This window comes from Manis pentadactyla, chromosome 6 (assembly GCF_030020395.1).
Source record: "Manis pentadactyla isolate mManPen7 chromosome 6, mManPen7.hap1, whole genome shotgun sequence".
NCBI lineage: Eukaryota > Metazoa > Chordata > Mammalia > Pholidota > Manidae > Manis > Manis pentadactyla.
The window spans coordinates 132283863-132307439 of record NC_080024.1 but is presented as its reverse complement, the minus strand read 5'-3'; the positions used below and the strand labels follow the sequence as shown (position 1 = coordinate 132307439).

The 23577-nt window shown below is 46.7% G+C and overlaps 1 protein-coding gene across 3 annotated transcripts in view; it reads right to left on the bottom strand.

The window, feature by feature from the left end:
* Positions 1 to 4257: 4257 nt before the first annotated feature.
* The window catches only part of SLC14A2 (solute carrier family 14 member 2), a 49621-nt gene continuing 30301 nt past the window's right edge, over positions 4258 to 23577 (bottom strand). Inside the window, exons 10-19 of one of the 3 annotated variants that reach the window (XM_036918703.2) lie at positions 18211 to 18333; positions 16858 to 16940; positions 16017 to 16176; positions 15104 to 15293; positions 14617 to 14745; positions 13725 to 13917; positions 11047 to 11194; positions 10280 to 10414; positions 9132 to 9181; positions 4258 to 6241 (exon numbers count right to left, since the gene is read on the bottom strand). In XM_036918703.2, the coding sequence (XP_036774598.2) occupies positions 6041 to 6241; positions 9132 to 9181; positions 10280 to 10414; positions 11047 to 11194; positions 13725 to 13917; positions 14617 to 14745; positions 15104 to 15293; positions 16017 to 16176; positions 16858 to 16940; positions 18211 to 18333 (1412 nt within the window). In that variant the 3' untranslated portion in view covers positions 4258 to 6040. The remainder of the gene's footprint in view (positions 6242 to 9131; positions 9182 to 10279; positions 10415 to 11046; positions 11195 to 13724; positions 13918 to 14616; positions 14746 to 15103; positions 15294 to 16016; positions 16177 to 16857; positions 16941 to 18210; positions 18334 to 23577) is intronic. The other 2 variants (XM_036918704.2, XM_036918705.2) reach the window with 2 other exon arrangements.

The following is a 23577-nucleotide window of genomic DNA, read 5'->3' as shown; positions in this document are numbered from 1 at the left end:
AAGGTTCTTTTATTCCCCCTCCTTTTTCCTCCTCCTCCATTCTTTATATATTAGGTATCATATTCTGTACTCTTTATCTATCCCTTGATTGACTTTGGGATAGTTAAATTAATTTTGCATTTGCTTAGTAATTAGCTGTTCTACTTTCTTTACTGTGATTTTATTATCTCTGGTGACAGCTATTAAACCTTAGGAGCACTTCCATCTATAGCAGTCCCTCCAAAATACACTGTAGAGATGGTTTGTGGGAGGTAAATTCTCTCAGCTTTTGCTTATATGGAAATTGTTTAATGCCTCCTTCAAATTAAATGATAATCTTGCTGGGCCTCATTGCATTAAATACATCATGCCACTCCTGTCTGGCCTGTAAGGTTTCTGTTGAGAAGTCTGATGATAGTCTGATGGGATTTCCTTTGTATGTGATCTTATTTCTCTCTCTGGCTGCTTTCAATAGTCTCTCTTTATCCTTGATCTTTGCCATTTTAATTACTGTGTGTCTTGGTGTTGTCTTCCTTGGGTCCCTTGTGTTGGGAGATCTGTGGATCTCCATGGCCTGAGAGACTATCTCCTTCCCCAGATTGGGGAAGTTTTCAGCAATTATCTCCTCAATGACACTTTCTGTCCCTTTTTGTCTCTCTTCTTCTGGTACCTCTATAATGCAAATATTGTTTTGTTTGGATTGGTCACACATTTCTATCAATATTCTTTCATCCTTAGAGATCTTTTTTCTCTCTGTGCCTCAGCTTCTTTGTATTCCTCTTCTCTATTTTCTATTTCATTTATCGTCTCCTCCACCATATCCAACCTGCTTTTAATACCATCCATTGTGCTCTTCAATGACTGGATCTCCAACTGGAATTCATTCCTGAGTTCTTGAATATCTTTCCATACCTCCTTGAGTATGTTAATGATTTTTATTTTGAACTCCCTTTCAGGAAGATTCATGAGGTCAATGTCATTTAAATCTTTCTCAGGAGTTGTATTAATAATTTTACTCTGAACCAGGTTCCTTTGGCATTTCATATTTGTATATGGTGCCCTCTAGTGCCCAGAAACACTAGTCTCTGGAGCTGCTCAGCCCCTGAAGCAATGTTGGGGGTTGCAGGGGAGTGGTATTGGTGCCTAGAGGGAGGAAAGAGCTGTTTCCTGCTTCCCGCTGCTATGCCTGTCTCCACTGCCTGAACCAGTGGACCAGGCACACAGGTATAAGCCCCTATGCTTTGCGTTTGTGTTGCTGTAGACAGGTCTTCTCTCTGGCTGGCCTAATGCCAGGGTAAGGTTTGCTGGTTTGTGAGCCAGGTGGGGCTGGCCGGGAGAAAGTTGCAGTAGGCTACGTATCATGGAGGGTCCTTGGAGCTCTGTAGCCATCCAGGGAGCTGGGGCACCTGAAGATCATGAAAGCTCCCAACTTGCTGGGCAGAGTGCACCTGGACAATTTTGTCTACCTGTCCTTTCTCCTGAGCAGTAAGCTCTGTGCAATCTTTGCCCTTTAGCAGCCCTCTTGCTAAGGGCTTCCTTGTTAGGAAGCCTCTCAGACTGCCCACCTTTCTTTTGTCCCAGAGCAGCCGGATATGGATCCCTGCTTTCCACAAGCAGCTGGAATCTCAGTCTCCCCATGAATTCTGCCTGTCTTAACTTTCCAAACCCCTAATCACGAGAGTATCACACAAGCACCATGAAATGTAGTTTGTGCTCCCAGAGAAGATCTCTGGAGTTAGGTATTCAGCAGTTCCAGGCCTCCACTCCCTCCTCGCTCTGTTTCTCTTCCTCCTGCCAGTGAGCTGGGGTGGGGGAAGGGCTTGGGTCCTGCAGGGCCACAGCTTTGGTACGTTACCCTGTTCTGTGAAGTCTGCTCTTTTCTCCAGGTGTAGGCAAGTCTGGTGCAGTCCTTTCCTGTTGCTCTTTCAGGATTAGTTGTATTAATTATATTTTTGTATTATATATGGTTTTAGGAGGAAGCCTCTGTCTCACCTCTCATGCCGCCATCTTTAATCCTATTCTGGTTTCATTTTTCTTTATCTAGTCTTCTTTGGGGTGTAGGGCTGGGACCCAAGGGCACCGAGAAAGAGGTGGGTCTCACTGTTGTGGTTCTCTGCCTCTTGTGCGTGCCTCTTCTGCCTCTAGGCTCCTGGAGCTTCTCATTGCATCTGGCTTGGGCCCCACCCCTTATCAAAGCTCATTTGAGGACAGAGGATAGGGAGGGTTTAACAGCCTCTAGGAGTGACTGATTGGAGACAGGTTGCAGCCCAGGACATAGAAACCACAGTTGTATTCAACCTTGACTGCATGTTGGAATCACACCAGAAGCTGGTATAAGTGCAGAAGTAGGGTGCTGCCTTCAGTCATCCCTTGCTCTTTCTTTGCACATTGTAATGCACTGGTTTACAAACTCTTGTGCATATAAGAATCATTTGCAGTGCTTATTAAAGCACAGATCCATGGGCTTCAACCTCTAAGATGTTGATTTAGTAGATCTGGGTGGGCCCAAGAATTGGAACTTCTAACAAACTCTTGGATCATTGTCTTGCCAATGGGTTTCAGCCCCAGGCAAGTTCGCTATGGATTCAATGTGACAAAAGAAAATGACAGCAAAGCATTCTTTGGGGTGAAAGGGTTTATTACCCGGCTTGATTTCCTGGCTGTAGGTCAAGCACTAGCGTCTCGGCCTCCGCCCAGAGCACTGGGGCAACTCTCTATATAGTGCAATAATAGCTTATTGCCTAAAGGTGTGGAAGCAGTAGCCTAGCAACAGGCCAGTTACATCATCAGTGGTTTAAGTTCAGTGAGGGTCCTGGTCATAGGAACCCCAACTTCCCCACAATCACACAGATGCTGCTGGATCAGGGTCCAGACTTTGATATCATCGCACAGTGGTGGTTAGTCCTGGCTAGATTAGAATCACCTGATTCTGATGGCCAGGCCCTACCCCAGACCAATTAAATCAGCCTGGGAACAGGTATTTTTTTAAGCTATTATAATTGATACCCTAAACTTTCTTTTGGTCCATATTTATTTAGTATATCTCTCCTTGCATCCTTTTGTATTAAAATATTTATGTCTTTCTGTTTTAAATGTGTTTCTGTGTTCAGCAAAGTGTTCTGACTTTTTTAAAAAAGTACAACCTGAACGTTTCTGTCTTCCAGTGGAAAATTAAATAGTTAACATGTCTTTGGGTCAATTACTGTCATATTATGACTGGTTTCTGCCTTCTGTTTATTTTTGTACTTACTGTCTTTTTTGTGTGTGTGTGGGAACTTTTATAATATTTTTTTCTCCTTTTCTGCTTTCTTTTGGAAAGACGGACTTTTCTTCTGGTGAAAAATTACCATTCTCATTTTTTTCTCATGGTGGTTGCCCATGATTATTCCTTTCTGTGGACTTTTTAGACTTACCAACTTTTGTTCAAGCTGAGTACATGAACAGGCTCTCCTGCCTCTTTTATACACCCCCTACCCCCGCCATCATTTAATATTCCAGTTCTAGGCTGTTACAGGTGTATTTCTTCTATTCCCCCCATTGGTCCTAATGAGCAGTGAACACTCCCAAGGTATTTTATCCCCCTTGTGGCACTTTTTGGATTTGTTTTTCTCACTTGGATGTGGCATGTTCTTAGTGTGGGACTCTGTGCACAAATCCTCTGAGCTTTTTCTATGCCTGAGAATGTTTGTTATTCCCTCAGATGTATGGAATGGCATCCATGCAGCATTGCTGGATTGAATATTTCGACCCAACTTTCTGAGTCTTTGGTTAGGAGCTCTGAAATTGTTTTCTCTTTTCTTCCCACCAAACTGGCTTGGCAATGGTTTGTGGGTAAACCAGCTGTCTGAGATAAAAAAAAAAGCTCAGATTTTGTACTTTGCTGATTTCTAAGTGTAACTATTCCCCCATGGCTGATTTGAAACCATCGGTGTGATGTCACTGAACGGCATTAGGAGAGATATGCTCGCTTATGCAGTCAGCTCTCAGGAATTGCTGTTGAACAGGCTCCCTCTGTCTGTTGGAGCCCAACTGAAGTGCTGGAATGCTACTCTGAAATCCTGTGGACATTGTACATTTTCATAAGTCAAATTTTTTTATCCCATCTATTTCCACCTTGCTTGGTATCCTGGGCCGACTCAATTTGCTTTACAGGTGAGGATACTGAAATACTAGAACAGCTGAAGGGATTTGTTAGTGGTCAGTAATCACAATGGCATGCACGTGGAGAGTTTCCTGCTCTTCATAAAACCAGATTATAACACTTTGGTGGAAAATGCATGAAAAGTGGTATTTTAATAGTTCTATGTCATCACTTAGAGGTGCTGGGGCAGCTGAGTGAGATGTGAGCATAAACAGCCTTCTGGTGAAATTCCTGGATGCTTATTCTTCAGAGAGTAATAATTCCATGGTCATTAAAATATAGCCTGAGACCTTCTTGGCCTCAAGGTGTGATCACAAACTCAGAAGTAGCCTCTGGAGTGTGACTCGTTCCCCTTTCTTATGTGGGGGATTTGTTTCCGCAAGAAGTGTTCCATTTTCCTAGAGAAGTTATAATTGGCTAGATATGATCTGGAAGAGAAACAGGCAGTTGAGTGCCCTTGGTCTAGCAGAAGATGGTTGAGCTCTCAGGGCAGATAAAGGAAAGAAAGGGGAAGTGTAGACACCAGCTTCTTGTAGATAATAGGTTTGGGTCAGATGTAATTCTTTCCTATGGCTATATTTACAGAGGGTCTGTTCCCATCCCCGTGCCTCTTTCCCCCATCTTATGCCCTCACCCCATCATGCTAAACTGGAAGTGTGTGGATGGGAGGGTCCTATACCTGGTTCATCCCAGTCCAGCGGGGGAGGGGTGGGAAGGCTGAGCTACATGGCTTCCCACAAAGGGGTCCTGTAGTTTAGGAGCTCAATGCTATAACCAGAGTAATGAAATAACAAGAGTAGTTTCTGGCCATTCAAGGGGGATTGGATTTGTAATTTTGGGATACAAGACTGAAAGACTATCACCCTGAAAAGTTAGGTGCATTATTAACAACCCGCATTTTGACTCAAAAGTAAACCACCGCAGTCATTTCTATATTATTCTTTCTGGAAGCAAATCACACTCTTCTCATAACTTTTTACCCATTCTCAGCTCTTTTTAGACGCATGCTTGACCATGGAAAAGCCCTCAAATGGGCAATGTGTGAATAATGTAGGGGAGCCTCACTTTAAAAAAACACTGATACCAACTTACAAACTTAACCATATAATGAGAGTATGTTTATGAATACTACAGAAAGAAACACACTGGTTTAAAATATGATTTGAATGTTGAAAAAAAGTCAGATTTCATTTTATGACATTTTCAGAAATATTTCTGTTATGTAAAGGAAGGTATATTGGCATTTATAGTAGATTTACATTTCTAACCTCAGGTCTGGAGAACATCTTCTCATTTTTCAAGAATAAATCTCCTTAGAACATTAAAAATTTTCTGCCTCTTCTCCAGGTAACCCTGCCATCTTTTACTTAACTCAAAGTAATTACCTGTTGGTCATGCTGATTTTGACAGTTTATGGGAGAGAGAGAAGAATCGACACTTCTGAGGTGGAAGGGACTATATAGTCCCTCCCTGTCATGAAACCAGTGAGATATGGAGGCTCTGAGCAGGGAAGGACTCACTGGATGCATTAAGAGTTCATTAGCAGCAGAGCTGGGGCAGAACCATCCCATGGCCTTCCAGGCTAATGCACATTTTCTGACTGGGCATTGCTCCATTGCATACCTGAGCTGGATGGCCATGTCATCAATGCCTGGTGGGTTCTCTTTAGGGATAGGGCTTATTTTGCAGAAGAGAGCTAATTCCCCTCAGAGGGAGTGCTTATGGAGTGAGCTAGGGATAGAAAGCCTGAACTAACCATATCTTTGATAAGTGTTGTCCATCTTAGAACACAGAGGTCCCTAAATGCTGACTAGGCACATATTTACACAGACAGAAAGAGTGGGTGAGTGGCCTTCAGCCTGGGCACCTGGACATCCAGCTAAGGCTGAGTTTACAGGGGCATGTTTTGGAAAGGGCACTTTAGGAGACATCGTAGGCCTGGTACTTTGTTATGGTCGATGCTCTTCTGTTTTTCTCCTGGGACAGGTAGAAGATACGGTTGGCTTCTGGGTAGGTGACTTTGCTGAGTGGGAGCCTGTAGATGGCGGGGTTGTTGGTCGTCAGGAGCAGGAAGGTGAGAGCTGAGAGGCAGAAGGGCCAGGTGCAGGGTGGTAATCCAAACTGGGGGAGAGTGGGGACATAAGGAAGCCTTGGTCACACCAGATGCTTGGGCCTGTTTCCTCAGTCCTTACCAATCACTTACAGCCCTGCGTAGAGGAGGGGATGCTTCGTGGGCATTGATGGGAATAATACATAACTTAAAACCATGCCAGTGGCATCAGTCTGCATTGTAACAGGTGAACACAGATTTTTCGAAATGCAGTCATTGGAACCCTATTATAATATGCTTTTATATGGAAGACACATTTTGTCTTGGGGTGACTGAACGGGTCTAACTCGAGGAATACCTCTAACTCTAGAACTAGGGTCATCCCCACCTTCTCCCATGACCCCTGTTGAAGGACTGGCCTTCACAGCTATTTGGAAGCTCAAGATCTTTTCCTCTGATCACAGCTGATTGGATTAGACAATGGCACTGGACTGGGTGCAGCTTCCCATAGGCAGATAACCTGGGAATTGAACCCCTCTCTGTACTAAGAGGCACAGAGGCTGTCCAGAGACTTTTGATCTGAAAGGAATGGACAGTCAACCAGCGGCCATTTGGGGGCTGTGTGCAGTGGCAGAAGCCACTCCAGAGGCAGAGGGAAACAGCCGGCATGTGCAGAGCAGCCAGGTGTGACCCCTCACCCCGAAGAGCCACAGGTGGGGGGCAGCTGATCTCAAGGGCTCTCCCATTCCCATCTCCTTTTCTCATGCTGTTGACCTGTTTTCTATGCCTTAGGATCCCCTGAGGCTCTTTAGTACCCCTCCCCACTCTTCATTTGGGACAACGTGAATGGACAGCTTGCTGACAAGGAGCCTGCAGAATCACTACGAGGCAGACCAAATCATGACCCCTCCCCAAAATGGCATTTTCTTGTAAACAGTAACCATCTCACATAATACCATGGGGGTAGTGATGCCAGTCCTGGGTGCATTCTAAGGTGACACTGTTGGAAGGCACTTGGGAAGAACAACGACAGTCAGAAGTGTGGCCATAAGGAGCACCCAGGAGTGATGAAGTCCACTCAGTGAGTCTGTCCAGTACCTTGCTAAGAATGGAGGAGTGTGTTTTGGACAGCATCTCCTCTGAGTCCTACTGTGGGAAGTCATGGGTTTGGAGTTCCACAGACCCTGATCCAAATCTCAGCCCTGATCACCTTGTTATAGTTACTTCATTTTTCTTGGACCTAATTCCTCAGTAGTAAATAGGGATAATAATATCTCCTCAGATAATTGGTACCTAGTGCATACTTAGTACTCAATAAATCGTCCTCAGTGTCTGGTCAATATCATCAGGTCAAGGGTGGTGTTGTTGAAGACATGGGGCCACACACCATGTAGCAGTTAGAAAGCAAAAGAGCACAGCTTCTAAGTGGTGTGGGCTTGAGTGGTCTCATATGTGTCACTCAACATTTTTATATCCTGTTCCTCAGGGAGACTGAAAGTTTCTTCAGGGTGAGTTAATAGCCTGCACTTTTTTGTATCCCTGAGAGTGGTCAGCACAGTGTCTTAAACATACTGGGCATGCAGAAAGTGAACTTGATTTTGTTTTGAAAATGTCTACATTGAGTGGTATAACCTTTCACTTCTCTGCATGCAGAGGAAAGGGTGCATCAGCCTGTAGAAAGGTTTATGACTGGGAACCAAGGCCTTCCAGTCGCTTGTCCAGGAGCACATGGCACATACTCGTTGGGTGGATGACTGGGTGAAAGGGCGGGTGCAAGAAGAGATGGGGAAGCTGGAGCAGAAGGGAGCCTCGGGAGCCACGCTCCTGCCGCTTGACTCATGTGTTTCCGACGGCCAGCTGTTCAGCCCGGGCTCTCCAGGGTGAGGGCTCACTGTCTTACAGCTTCATTCACTTAGCATTTCTTGAGCACCTACTATGTGCTGGGTAGTGTAATAGATACTAGAGGTAAAGATAAGACTATGACTGGGCCCCTGTTCTGAAGGAGCACATGGACTGAGGTGGAAGGGATTGATGTATACGAGGCTCATCACAGCACTGTCTCGAATGTTGCAGCAAGTGTGTGAACACAATCTGATGGTGCCCAGAGGAGAGACTTAATCCATCGGGGGACATAGGATAGTATCTGGGAAGGACAATTCTATGCTTAGAAAATTCCTTTCTATGCTAAGTTCAAACTGCCCAATTTCGCTAAGTGTGAAGGAGGAGTTTAGAATGGTGTGAGTAGAATGCCCACCACCATTCCCACCTGCAGGACCACTGGGACTTTTCCTAGGGGCCTAGTGAGGTGTGCCCTTGAACCCTTATCCAACAGGGGGTGCATCAACTGCAGGCTGAGCTCTGAGCACTCTGCACTGGGGCCTGGGCCCCTCCCAGTCTATGTGGGGGGTGGGGGCTGGCCATGTGGCTCCTCCTGGTCTCCCACACCACCCAACACGGGGGCTCAGACAAAGGAGGAGCTCTAGAACTGCTGCACATGCCCGGGGCCACCAGCCCTGGCTCCTCTCAGCCTTGGCCCCTGTCATCCCTGAAGCCTCCCGTCTCCCCTCATGACTCCCTGACTCTGTGCTAGCTGCTGTGGGATGAACAAAGATTTACACTGGCCCACAGCCCATTGGGCAGACCATCTACAAACGTACAAATTTAAACAATAAAGACTTCAAACTCAGTCTAGAGGATGACACAGCAGAAATAATTTGATTTGTAAGAAAATGCTCCTTAAATTGTCCTTCTATAGAAGCTCCCTTGGCCTCCTGGCAATGGGATCTCACGGACCAACTGCTGACATTTGAAGTTGGAGGACTAGCTCCATCTGTCTAACAGGAGCTGAGGCAAGTGTTACTATGAGACGAGAGGGATGAGGAGGGGTTTGGGTCAGCCTTGGGAAGCCGAGAGCACACCAGGAAGGGCGCTGTGGCACGTCCCTAGCCCGCATCCACTCACCACAGATAACACGTTGGCCAGGGCAGTGCCCAGGTAAGCAGCAAACAGGGCTGGAGAAAGAACCAAGAAACAGTCCGGTGACTAAAAGCACTTTGAGCCCAGTCTATATATTCTCTCCCCATGCATTTTATGCCACAAATGCTCTCTCTCAGACTAAAATAAAAATTGAGTTATGCTTCCATTACTTGGCAGCTTTGAAAAGTGTTAAATTCCACAGAAATGCCGGCACAGCTAAGAGCAGATGAACTTTGTTAAAAAGGGCCAGAATTGAACTGTTATGGTTCTCTTGGGTCCCACCACCTTGCATTCTGGCAAAGGAACATTTAGCAGCATAAACCATAAATGAAAATTTTACTATATAGCCAAGACAAGCAGATCCCAGAACTCCATGTTGGAATATTTTATAACAAGTTATTAATATAACATGGGTTTCCAGGGAGGAGCAGCCTTCTGTAAGCTTGAGGAAGACCAAATATGCCTACTGCTTTGTCTTGTAGGCTCAGCCTGCAGAGGGCATGGGGCATGGCCAGCTTGGCCACTGGGAAGAGCCAAATGCAGTAAGAGGTGAGACCCTGTGAAAATGTGCCAGCATAATTAGGCTTTGTTTCTGAACTCTCCGTTTCTCAACTAAAGGCATCCCAATTGTCCCTAGCATATTAACAACAGCAAGCCATTTATTAGAGTTACCGTGCCCAGCTGTAGTGATCCCGACCCCAGCCTTCAGCATTTCTACAACATAAGTATTATTTGAAGGGCCTATGGCCAATGTTTGGGTGCTCAAGGTTAATCACTCTATCTGATGTAAATCCCTCTGTTCTGGATATCAAGATTGATCGGGGTAAGAGGTGCTCTGTGGGTTAGATCCAATCACCAACCACGAAAGGAGGCAGGCCATGAATAACAAGCAACCACCATCAAAAGACTGTCTTTGTGAGGGTCAACACTTGGTATTCCATGAAAATGGTTTTTAGTGTGTAATCACTAAACAACCATTGACAATAATTTTAAGTAAAAACACTTTTATAAAGCAAACAACCCTCCCATGTATCTTTGGAGGATCAGCAGAATTTTCCCAGGGTGGTTTTCCTTGGAGGGATAGCCATGGGCATCACTCACGGTGGAAAGAGAACTCCCCGGGCAGTACCTACCACAGGCGATGGCGAGGAGGTGAGTCTGCCAGGTGATGACGTAGAACATGCCTCCTATGGCGATGCAGGCGAGCGTGCTATTGAAGCCACACAGGCCAAAGTAGATAGTGTCGAAGGGCATTGCGATAGTGAGCGCTGCGAGAGAAGGCAGGCATCAGTGCTGACACTGGGGGCCTCAGGGAGCACACCTGCTGGTCCTGAGACCCACTACAGTCCTTAAAGCCCAGACCAGCTATCCTCTTGGGCGTTAAAATTAAAGAACTTCTGATTTTATTCAAAGGAAGAACATCTGAACCAAACAAATGGCAATAGAGCCACATGAGTATTAGTGGTGGAGCTGTTATGGGTAGAAGACCCTTCTGAGTAAGGACTCTGAAGTCTGATTTAAGCTGTCCAGGAAGGTCCTCCCCCTGCCAAAAAAGAGGACTTCTCTTTCTTCATTGATATCTTCACGTTCCCTAATGGAGTATCTTCATTACAGATAAGACTGAAAATATAAACATGCCTGGAAGGAACCCTTCCCAAACTTTAGATTTATACTAAGGTGTAAAGGACTAATACCAAAGCCCTTTCCTGAAGGCAGCTTTTGCTCAGGGAAGTGTGAGGGTACTGGCAACCAAGGTGGAGAAACAGGTATAATGGAAGGAGGGAAGGTTTGCAGGAATAAGCAGGTAGCACCCTGAAGACACACGTCATTGTGCCTTGGAGGTGCCTCCAGGCACGAACATCCTCATGCTCATTCATAAGGGGGACGTGATGACACTAACCTGCCAACATCCCCATGGTGGATCCAACTGCAGCGTGCAAACAAATAAGAGGTGATGATATGAACAAAGCTATGAGGAAAATGCCTCCAGTCCAGGGGTTATCGCAGCCATACACTTGGCCGATGCCAACAGGGATGGCTCTCAAAAGCTGTAGGTGCAACAGGATCACAGGCAGTTATGGGGGCAAAAGAGATGACTTGAACCTTGGCTGGAAAAGATTTGGTGCCCAATCTTCCACACTAACATTTTGCAACAGGTTTCTAAGATATTTTAAATTCAAATAGGTTCACTGTAAAAGGAACACACAGTTTGTTTTAAACTCGAGTCCTTAGAACAGTAAGGGGTTAGGATGCTTCTTTTGTTTAGAAACATGAGTGTAAGGCACCAAGCCCCGGGTGAGAAGAAACAAAACTTTTCAAATGAGGATTTATTCATTAGAAAAGTACTAGATGTCTGATCAAAGTTGGGGTTTAAAAACTTTCCTGTAACATTAACCCCCCCCCCACAAAATTATGACCATAAGGCTAAATACTAGATGAAAAAATGGTCCTTTGTGTAGCTAATAACATGCCTGGGCTGCGGTTTTGTCGGTCTGCCTGGGTAGAGCAGTTGGACTGGTATCTACAGATGAGTCCCCGAGAAGGTGGCATCATGGTGTCGGCTCACTTCATCGATAAGCCAGTCAAACAGTGACTGACACACAAGCACCCTGCCTGCGTGAGGCCTCCATGCACCTCAGGGCAGCAGAGTCTGTCTGCGAATGTTACAGGACATTCGCAGGGCCAGGGTCCAGTGCCTTGTGGACACTTGCACATGTATTCTGGAGTCTGGGGAAAGGTTCCCGGGAATGCAGGCTTCCCCAGTGACTGGGGTTGGGGCCTATGTTTGGAAGGTTGGTCACAGGCCCTTGTGCCAGGCAAGTGCATAAGGGAGGGGCTCTGGGCCATGCTGGGAGGCAGTGGGGTTCATCTTGCCCCTTGGGTAGCACCTGAGGAGAAGCAGAGTCCTGGGGTCAGGGTGCCTGTGTTACAATAAGGCAGTTCTCTCAGCTCACATCCTCTAAGAAGACTCTACCCCTGTGGGTGTGCAGGGACAGGAGGGCACTGCAAGAGCCTGTGGGTTGGCCGAGGGGGCCGGCCCTCCAGCCCCAGTGTCCTTGCCCTGGGAGTAGAGAAGAGGATGGCAGCTATGGCACCAGCAGGCAGGGGAAGGGCCGGCAGGCAGGAGAGCCTAATGCAGACGAAGCAGCCCCAGGCACGTGGGTCCCCAGCTGCTTGCTCTAGAGGGCTCTCTGGTGGCCACGGGAGCAGAGGAGCCCACGGGGTCTCAAATTGTTGGGAGCTTTAGATCCTGTCTGCTGTTTACCACTCGTTTCCCCCAACTCAAGGCTCTAATTGTAATGGTCAGAAAGACAAAAACCTATTAATCACTGCCATAGTCCATTCAATTGGCCAGTTAGTTCTTAAAGAATGACCACCAAAAATTGAAACTTTTTTCCTGGAACTTTGGGGGAAGAATTGTACAGGATTCCCCGATTTTTTTCATTTCTACAAAATTCTTTGTTATCTTTTCCATTGAAAATGTGACATGGAGAATGCAAAGTATCTTAAACATGCCTTTTCTAACAACATTCCCCATAGCACACCAGTCACAGAAATTTTGCTTGCAAAAGGCACTGATGAGGTAAAGACCATGAAAGAGAAGCCTAGGGAGTGTGCTGGCACGGAGACGCTTCTCGCTCTGGCTTGTGAAGGCCCAACCCCCCGGCCCCACACCTGCAAGGATGGGGCTGATGGAGATATTTCTTTTCCTAAATAATGCTTCCTAGTGCACATGCAGGGCTCTTTCTCCTACGCTGGCTGTTGCATACTATGATAAGCTAAGAGAAACCAGGCATCCTCATTTCTGGAAGATTTTTTAACAAGCCCCCGTGGCTCTGTGATAGGATGCTGAATGGCCAGTAACGAAGGTCCAGGTGAGCCCCAGACTGTGGGGTCATTCAGCATAGCAGGAAGTACGAGGGCTCAGAGAAAATGTGTCTTTTTAGTGATCTCAGCAGACTTCCAGAGGCCAGCATTCTATACAGAATACTTGTAAAAAGCTTTAAGAGCTCTGTTATATATATATGTCTTAATGGAGGAACACCTGTGCTTTAACGGGTGAACATGCGACCAGAAGAAAATGGAATCCAGTCTGGAGGCTGCAATGGAGATTTCTTAAGCTGATAGATGGTCATGTCATGTGTGCATCTTTAATGATTCAATGAGGTTGAGTGGAAGAAAATGTACAGCACAACCTGGATTAAAACTGGAATAAAGCATCAAGAAGACTTTTAAGAAAAAGAAAAGAAGAAGGGCCTGGGATTAGCAGTCAGGGGGCCAGAGCTCTAGTCTTGACTTTCTTCTTCACCAATTAGTGTGTGACCTTAGGCAGTGTCTTAGCCTGGCCTCCGTTTCTTCCTCTGTGCTATGACAGGGTGGAACCAGAAATGGCCCGGGTAGCTCACAGAAAGGAAAAGAAAAGGACGTGGCTAATGAGATACTGTATGTAGAGTGCCTCACACTGTGTAATTGTCAACAGTTACTTCTCATGAATGTTTCTGATGCTCAGAGTAAGTGAATGCTCCTTTAACATCGAGTTTGGGCAGATGCTACCCTTCTGCCTTCCATGATACCTACCAAGGGCACTTGGACCTCTGACCAGGTGATGTTGGGCACAGAGGATGCGGGCTGCAGCAGCGTCGTGGGAAAGAAGAGGTTGTAGTGGCCTGTGGCCGCCAGGTACAGGGTCACTGTGATATTGAAGGGCAGCGTGAAGACTGGGAGGTCCCACTTGCTGAAGATGGTACCCAGGGCGCTGGAGAGGATGGGGCTGGGGGCAGAAGCACAGGAGATGTTGTTCAGGAGGTTCCCAGCCCTGACACGGAGGGCAGGAGTAGGAGGTCCCTGTGCCTTTCTGGAGAAAAGCAGCCTGCTGGGATCCCTGTCTGGACGGCTTTGGGAAGTAATGCGGAGGGGAATCACACCCATTCATTCCAGAGATGTTTGCTGAGCAGCTGAGAGCACTGCGCCTCAGGGCCAGAGTGCCCTGTGATTTCTGGAGGTGACAGGGACTTGAGCCTGGCACTCTGAGGGCTCTGCCCAGTGGCTGGGCCTTCAGGCTACACTCGGAGGTTGTCCCAGTTTGGTCAGGGGGTTCAAGGACAGGGTAAAGCTGGCAGGGGGAAGTGTGGTGGGAGGAATGAGAAGGGTTCCAGGAACAGAGAGGACCCTGGGGTTTGGCTCTTAACCTACGCGGGCCTCAGTTCCCCTATCTGTGCTCTGGCAGCATAGGACCAGAAACTCTTGTAGATCTTAAAGAAAGAAGAGTAGAGGATGGTAGGTAATGAGATGCTGTCTATACATCACCTCGCATGGTGCTGATGCTGTATGAAGTTAATAATTATTTCCAGTGGGTGTTTCTGATGCACAAGCTAAGCAAATGCCCTTTCAAAGGGAGTTTAGACAGACAGCCAGGCAGCTGGGATAAAAGGTTAATGGCCTTACACCCACAGCTTCAGAAGCAACTTACCACGACATGGACATAATGATGACAGGGAGCAAAAGCCACCAGTAATAGTCGCCTTTGTCTGAGAACACGGCCATCAGCAGCCCCACCAGCACCCCGTTGTAACCATGTAGCCCTGCTGCGATGGCGGACCTGTGGGCAGGGAGGAGGGCTGGTCAGGGGGCCTCCCCTGGTCAAGTGTAGTGGCGCTGCCTCCTTGATTTTCCTTCTGGGTCAGATTTTCCTGAGCAGGGGCCTGACTACACACACCTTCAAACAGCCTGCGCCTCCTGGAACAGGATGGGAACGCATCAGACCCTTCACATTCCCCTGGACAATGTGCAGCTGTTAAAAAATAACCAGGGAACAGTTGTTTTCAGCCATGGGTGTCCTTATTCTGAGGGGTTTCTGAGCTGGAAGCTAAGCAGTGAGGGGATGGAAGGTGGTGAATGGTTCTCACAGGGAGCGACCTCTGACCTCAGCCTCGGACCCTGGGTCTCCTGCAACTTACTTGTCCTGGCTCAGGATGAGGGCTGTCAAAGTGGACACCACGGTGCCCAAGCAGCCTGAGATGGCCCACCAGGGGTTCTGCACGAAGAGGCCGAGGATGATGAGGATGCCACTCAGGGGGTTGTTCACGAACATCACCTGAGACGTGCCCCGGAGGACCCAGTCGAGGAACTGGAACACGGGGGATTTGTCTGGAAGGAACCAGGGCTGGAGGTCAGTCAATGCTCAGGTGTGACCAGCCTGGGCAAGCTCCAGTGGGCGCGTGGAGGATGGGAGGGAAGCTCTATATGAAAAGTAGGTTTGCAGAGTGCCAGCCTCCTGCTGCCACCTGCTGCCAAAGAGGGTGAACTGAGAATGCAGGAGGGCACGCGACAGAAAACTCTTCAGACCCATTGCCTGCTTGTTGTGGTCTTTAGACTGTATTTTGAGCAGTGTAGTAAGGTACCCTGAAATATCTGCCTCTATGAGAGTGGCATGAATTTTCAAGAAGACAGATCCCGAAACAAAGCCCTTCACACAGGGCTTCAGACCCATGGCCTGAGCTCTGGGGAGATTGCTAGAGGGAACCTGTTGGGATGGTACACACAGTTCTCCCATGAGCCAACCACAGGGTGAGTATTTTTCTAGAATTCTGACTCCGAATCCCAGGGATAAAATACCTGACTGCAGTGCTCCAGTGGGATGCTTGAGAGAGCAAGACTCTCAGGTTCGGAAAGGAGAGCTCGCACACTTACACATATTACATCCCAAGAGACTGTATGTCTGTCGTGACAGCCAAACTCTTACCTTCTCTGAAATACCATAGAAACAGAACTCAGTCTAGTCTCCAGAGAACTCAGGCGATGTGTTCTCTGGGGGATGACTGGAGGTGACTTTTCAGGGGCTGGGCCAGGGCTGTTCTCACAAAACTGTACCTTTGAGGCCTTCTCCACACTCCTTCATCTCTCCTGTGATGTAACCGAGGGCTTTGCTGACCCTCTTCTCACTGGCAGCCATGGAGCTCCAAATCCAGGATGTCTTGGGAACGTTCGTTTCCACCTTTATCTCAGAGCTCTCCTCCATGGTGTTCAGATCCTGTCCAGGCACAAGACAGGGGCAAGAAGCTCCCATATTCAGTGCTTCTCACTGAGAAATGACATTTGTGCCCCCAGGGACAAAGCTAAGATTTGCATTTGGTGTTTAGTGAAACTGCTATTTAACCTCTCCATGTTTATGTAGGCTAGACTATCTTTTGTTTGACATGTTACCCCATTTAATAGGCACAACAACATTGAAATACAACAAAACATATTTGTCCTCAATCTGTGGATAAGGGCTCAGGCATGGATGGAGAGGTTCTCATTTGCAAAGGTTAAGGTCAAACAGTAGAACTGATATGTAACTACAGAGCTTTAGATTCTTTCTTTTTAACTGTTACTCTACCATATCACACTCTTTCCAGAATAAATTATTTCCCCCCACAGCATGTCTAGTCTTTAAAATTGAACTGTTAATAAAATTAAACATGTAAAGATTGTTCTTGAAGATTGGCATCAGTTTCTTTCTGGTTTGAATTTAAAGGAAGATGGATAAAAAATAATTCAAATAAAAGAAATATGAAACTTTATAAACTATGAAAAATAGTCGTATCTCAGATAATGATGTTTCTGGAAATACTAATTCAAGAAGTTTGCCTAAATGGGAGGACATCTTTTCTGGACCTTTGCTCCCTAATATGCCGCCTGCTCCCCCTGACATGGGCCCCTAGCGCCTCACCAGCAGCTCCACGGTGGGCTTCCGGTGTTGACAGGGAGCAGAGTCTTTGGTTTGTCTCTCCTGCTGCTCGCCTTTTCCAAACACTGAAGGTGGAAGGAAAGAACATCGTAAGTTGGGACACGAACTGATTTTAGCAGCAACTGCTGGTTGTAGTAATAAGACAAGTGATACCCGCATCGTTACTTGAAACAGATTCTGGCATGTCCTTGGAATACTAGAAAACTCCCTTGTAAAGTGACTCTAAACATATTTTTCATTATTGCCAGATAATTTTTAAAGATGACCTATTTCAGCAGTTTAAGCAATGTAAAGGCCCCTGGAAGTTTCCATCTTGATGCTCTGGTTCCCTCCTGTGGTCAACTCTGAGAATGGCAGGCTGAGCTCTGAAATCTCTGCATTTTCAGACTGAACTGGCTTTTCCTAGTTTGCATTCATGAGATTTCGGGATACCTAAGCACTGCAAGGGATGCAAAAATGGCACTGTGCCCCCACTTTTGAAGGAGCAGGGACTACAAATACCACTGTGGTTGGGAGATTACCCTATACAGGGGAAAAAAATTAATTCTGGAAGCAAATTAACTTTGGAAGTGTAGGAAGCAAAGAGGATTCTCTGGACTTAGAATTAAGTGTGTGCGATATCCCAAGGACCCTCTGCTTCTGTCTGATGCTCCCGTCTGTCTGCCAGCTTTTCATTAGTTTCCACTGATGCATGTCCCAGACTCCTTTGCATGGGGCTTTCTCTCTTCTTCCCGACCTCAGCCTCCAACCACTATGATGTTTGGAGGCAGGCTGTTAACCTTTCCAGGCAAGCTGTGCTTTCTTCCTCATCAGGCCTGGAGCCCCTGTCAAATACAAACTCCTGGGCTAGAGGGGCCCTTGAGGTGCTTCGAATCCCTCTGCACCTTGTATGATGTTTTCCCAAACCACCTCAGCCTGTCTCTCTGGCATGGACCAGTGAAGCTCAGATGAACTGGAACAAGAAAGTCACTACTGCCTCTTCCAGAGGCATGTGATGTTGTAAAAAGGACACTAATTCAGCAATCAGTCGTATCCTTCTGCTATGCCCCTCACCAGCTGTGTGACTCTGTGCAAGTTGGGTGCCCTCTCTGGAGTTTGGAGGGCAGAACTAGATTGCCTTTCCACCCTGGCTGTTCATGAGGCTGCTCCAACCTTGCATCTGATTGGGGACACCCCCCACCCCACCACTGTGTCTGTGGTCAGAGGTCACATGTGATAAGAATCAGCCTGACCCACATGGCCCTCCCCACCACTCTGTGAGGAGGGACTGCCACCGTCCCCATTTTGGAGATGAGTAAATCAAGGACTGGAGAGTGAGGGGGAGGAAGCACACACCTTTGCTCCTCCTCCGAATGGATGACCACTCGATGTGGAACACACTCCTGGGCTTGGGGAGCACAGCCCCCGAGCCCTCATTGGCCTTGGGGCTCAGCGAAGCTGGCTGCTCCCCACTGCCGCCTAGCCAGGGGCAAAATGAGAAGGTCAGTGTCCCACCCTGGTCTGCACCCCATGAGCGCAGGCAGAGCACGCAGGAAAAATCACACACAGAAGCTGGAAAGGAAAGAGCAGTGGGTTCTAAAGCTGGAATAGTGATTGCATTGGTCTGTGCATAAAACAGCCAGCTGCTCCACTCCTACTGTTAGAACTTCCCCCTTTCCCCATAGAAACCATCTTGCAGACACATTCAGAGGTGAATGAACCAGTTTGCCTTATTTTCCCAGCAAGGAGCTACTCCAAGACCTACTTAACCGGGCCTTGGGCTGGCAGAGAGCAGACCTAGCTGACTCCATGATCGTTCTTCTGCTGGCACCTTGGCCTCCATGTGCGACAGGGAGTATGTATTTGTGTGTGTGTGTGTGTGTGTGTGTGTGTGTGTGTGTGTGTCCTTGAGGCTGGCTGCACATTAGAATTGCCTGGGTGCTGCAAAAAATTCCTGAAACCCTACCCCAGACCAGTTAAAAAAAATTAAACTTTTTAATGGCCCTCTATTTAAAAGATGGCTCTAATGTGCAGCTTGGGCTGAGAACCACTAATCTGGGTTCTTGCTATTCAAAGTGTAGTCCCCAAACCAGCAGAGTCAGCCTTATCTGGGAGCTTGTTAGAAATGCAGAATCTCAGGATCTACCCAGACTGACAGAATGAGAATCTATATTTCAGCAGGATTCCCCATGATTTCTGTGCACATTAAAGTTAACCCCACCAATTTATGGGGCAGTAAGAGCCCTGAGGCTGTACCATCTGACATGGCAGGACCTTCTCCCATGGCCCCAGGCCCCAGGGCACATCTGCCAGGCTGGAAGAGCCCCTCTGCTAGGCTAGTGCTTCTTATTCCTCACATGCCAAGTGTTGGCTACCCCACCCTGGGCAGAGCAATATTTTTACTTTAGTGTCATAGACTCAGAACTGCCTAGAACTTCAAGATCACAGTCTACCTTCCATGACCAGAGACATCAGCTTACTCAAGTCACACAGTTCATTAATCACGCACAGCCAGGAGCTGCACCCAGGTCTCCTGACTCCTGAGTTGCTGCTCTGTAGATGCCTGCAAAAGGTCTCTCACTTCTCACGCCTTGGCCTTTCCAGTGGCGCCCAGATTCTGCTACCTGGTTACAGCCCAGGCAAGCTGGGCAGGGCCCATATTATTATGTGTTCTAAGTTGAAGTCTCAGTCACAAAAAACAAGGCCCCAAAGCACCTTTCTTTCCCTTGAAAAAAGATTTTCAATATGTTCTTTTTTTTGTCCTTATTTGGGGTGAATGGGAGAGGTGGCACCAATACGGCCTGAAGGTGTTGGTTCTGGGACTCACATGGGTCGTACTGGAGTGCTGGGCTACAGACCACCCAGGAAGGTCACTGCCCCTCCAGCTGTGTGGGCTAAGAGTTGAGAATGAAAGGTGGGGACAGATGCCACAAAGAAGATTGGAGATAAAGCAGCGAATTTCCTGAGGCTGTGAAAATACTTTGAGCTAAGGTGATAGCAATTTACCACTACCTTTGGGACAGATTCTCAGCACTTTCAAATGGATAAAGGCAATTTCAAGAATATCATGAGCACATCTATCAAATGTTCTAGGAATAAATGTTCCATTGTTGTGGTGGGGAAAATGGAAATAACAATAACACTGCCAGGAAACAGTGTCCCTCATTTCTGCATGGCGTTTTCCAAGTCAGGTAATTTCATCAGCAGTTTCCCCCACTGCAGGCAAGGCTCTCAGAAAGAAATATTCACACTCCACAGGCAGGCCTTGCAATCCACTCTATAGATGATAGATAGTTCAGAGGGATACCTGACATTTCTTTTTCATATTGTGATGACGAAGAGATAATGCTTGCAAAATGCTTTGGAAAATAATTATGCACTTCTCACATATAGGGCACCTCATCAGCAAGGCCACGTCCCTCAGAGAGCATGTGCCCCTTTGCCCCAGGCAGGATGGCCCCTTACTCCAGGGCACGCCTGGCAATGTACACCTATCTGCACCAACTCTTATCTTGCTGAGTGTCAAGTATGTGTTCCTGTCTGTCACCTTCACAGGATGGTGGGGTCCTTGACAGCCCGGGTGTACCAGGATGTCTTGGCACCCACAGCACCTAATAGGGGCCTTGTATACTGTAGCCACCAGAAGTATTTGTTGAATAAAGTAATGAGGTATAGTTATACTACACATTTTAATTTCTGAATGGTATAAAGAACAACTATTGGCTATTTCTGAGGGTGAACTGTTTTTAAAAAATAATGTGTCTCATTGTAAATGTTAAATGCTTGATAAGTATTGAAGTGAAGGTAAAAGTCTTTTATAGGTGGATGAAGGAAATAGCTGAGTTAGGTAGGGTTATGGAGGCTGCAGGGTAAGAGCTGATTATTTTCAGCGGTACTTGTATGAAAGAAGGGAGGCCCATAGGTGGTGACAGCATGGTGGGCCAACCAACCAGAAACCCAGGGATCCTGCAGGAGGGGCCGGAAGAACTCAGGTGGTGAGAGAGAAGGAAACAGGCCATGGAAATGGGGGTCTTGGTTGATGTGATTTCTTTTGGTAACCAAGATATTAGGTCTGTTCTGTGCAGCCATGCCCCCCCTAAGCTGCTTGGAGGTAGGGCTGGGTGTTTTATGGTCGAAAGTGATTTTGTTCACAATAACTCACTTTGGTTCTTTTCAACATTTTTTCCCCCTTAACATCATGGTACACATAGAAAATAATATGTGTGGCATGGTGCAGTAAACAGAGAATATTGTTTATGGCCAGAGAGCTGGCCACATGAGTCCTCACCTGGCTACTTAGCCCGGCTCTGTGCTCTGGCTCACAGGTTAGAAAGCTCTGTCCTTGATAACTGGGTAAACCTTAGCAGCCGAGTAACTCCTTGGCGTGCCCGCCTGATGTAGGAACGGCTGGTATCTCCTCCAACAAGCCTTTTTAAGTGTCCCATAGCCCCATACTGGGGGCCGTCCAGAGACATTGCCACTGTTCTGTGTTTTAACAGGCAGGAGTCGAGGGATGTTTCCTCCTGTTGACTCAGACAGGAAAGAACAACTCTGAGCTACAGTCATTTGTTCAGGAGCACTCTTTCTGGAGAGCAGTGTCTCATAGCACCATGCTCTACTGACTTCTAATGTACAGAAAATGCCAGTGGCTCAAATATCAGGGGTAGAAAAGATTTTGTAGATGAACCCACCTGTCAAATACAGTTTTGAAACCAACTGCCATTTCTCTCAGAGGAACTGAACAAATGCAAACCATGCATGACATCTTTCAGAAGAGGAAAAATGATCTAGTTTATCTTCCTGAGTGTCAACCTTTACTCAAACAGGTCCACACCTATATTCTTTCTACAAGTTGTCTTTCACAGGTTTCACTGCATCCTGCAGGTGGATTGGTGCTGTTCATGTATCACTTACAATGCCCGACATAGGAGCACCTGGAACCTACCATCAAGATCCATTTGTCCTCCCTCCCCAGCTCCTTGGGCCTCATATCCCTCCAACCTAGCATTTGCGGACACACGCACATTGCACAAGGCAATTTCCTAGCTACCATAACAGAATGACTTTTTTGAAGTGACACATTGTATATAATTTCATTTTTTTCTATATCCAGTTGTACAGGATAACACTTTAGCTACAATTTGGGCATATGTTTCCCCAGGTGGAAGCTAAACTTTGCACTATGCTTTGTAATTTATTTCCAGGGCTACTGTGTGTGTGTGTGTGTATGTGTGAGAGAGAGAGAGAGAGAGAGAGAGAGAGAGAGAGATGATATGGATGACTGTGGGTGGCAAATGGGGTGGTATCTTTTTCTGTGAAGTTGTGTTTAGTTGACATTTTCAAACATCATTCTATAAACTATTAGAGACATTGAATATTAGAATTGGAAAAGGCTCTTCTCATTTTTACAGATGGGGAAACTAAAGCCTAGAGTAATGGAGTGACTTACCGGCTGCCACACAGCTGTCGACAGAGCCAGGTGTACATGGTCTATTCTAGGTCTACTCTGCCTCTTGCCTTCTAGTCTAAGATTTATTTCCCTAAATCTTATTTCCCACTGTGGAGTTATGTTTGGTCTATCAATTCAACTCTGCTTTTGACCGTAATGGCCTAATTAGGTATTCTAGAATCCATTTCTCTTTAAACAGTGGCTCTTTTTCCTTTGGGAGATTTAAAAAAAAGTCCAAAATCTACCTGAGCCTTCCTAATACACTGGGACTGGGAGGTGGGATGAGAAAGATGGATAAAGATGGAGGCCAGGTCCATGGGAACACTTGGAGATAAATTATTTGGAGACTGAACTTCTTCATTAGCCAATTAAAAAAATTTTTAAGAAGGTGCGATGTGAGTCACTGTAATCCTGAGATAAGAGAGACCTCCTAACTCTTTCTCTTCTTCCCCACATAGTTTACCAGTTGGCCAATAGACTTGCCTAGAGATTGTTCTGTTTTGTTTTTGATGTCTTTGCCTCACTCAAGGAGAAGACATTAATAAGCATAAATGAGATGGTACCTCCTTTAAGTTCATGCTTTAACCTCATTTATGAGGGCAAAGGTCAGAGGGCCCCATCTATAACTGGGGTAACACCCGACTGAACATATTCCTCCAGAACGGCTGGCACCCTCCTTCCCCTGTCCTCACCCCAGGCTATAGCCTCAGAATTGCGTGTCTACACTGTCAAGATCCCTGATTTTGACCTTTCCGCTTTCAATCTATTCTGTGCTTCAACTGCTTGTCCAAACCATATGTCACTCTCTTATTCAACAATCTACATGATGCCTTATTGCCAAAAGCGTACTGCTCAAACCCCTCTGCCCAGCTTCCAGAAGTTCCACAATAAATATGGCTAACTTCATCATCCAGATTGTCCTGTCCCTTCCCAACATACTTCCTGGCCCACTCTGGCCTCATCACTGGCCCTCTGTGCTTCCTTCCTATTTTGCCTAATTACTACCTAGCCTTCGGGTGCATTCGCTTCTTCCATGAAGCCTTCCTTGGCTTACCTGGATCATTCCACCCCCACTGCATTTGCTGAAGGCACTCTAGTGCACATCTTTTGAAGTTAGGGCCATGGTGGTTTTATACTGATAGTCACGATGTATATGAACAGTACTCAATAAATGCTTTTCTATCCAATGAAACTACTTGGAATTATCAATCCCTGCTAACCAAGTGACATTTGAGTCTAGGCATTGGCAGAAGGAAACTGAGGCCCAGAGATAA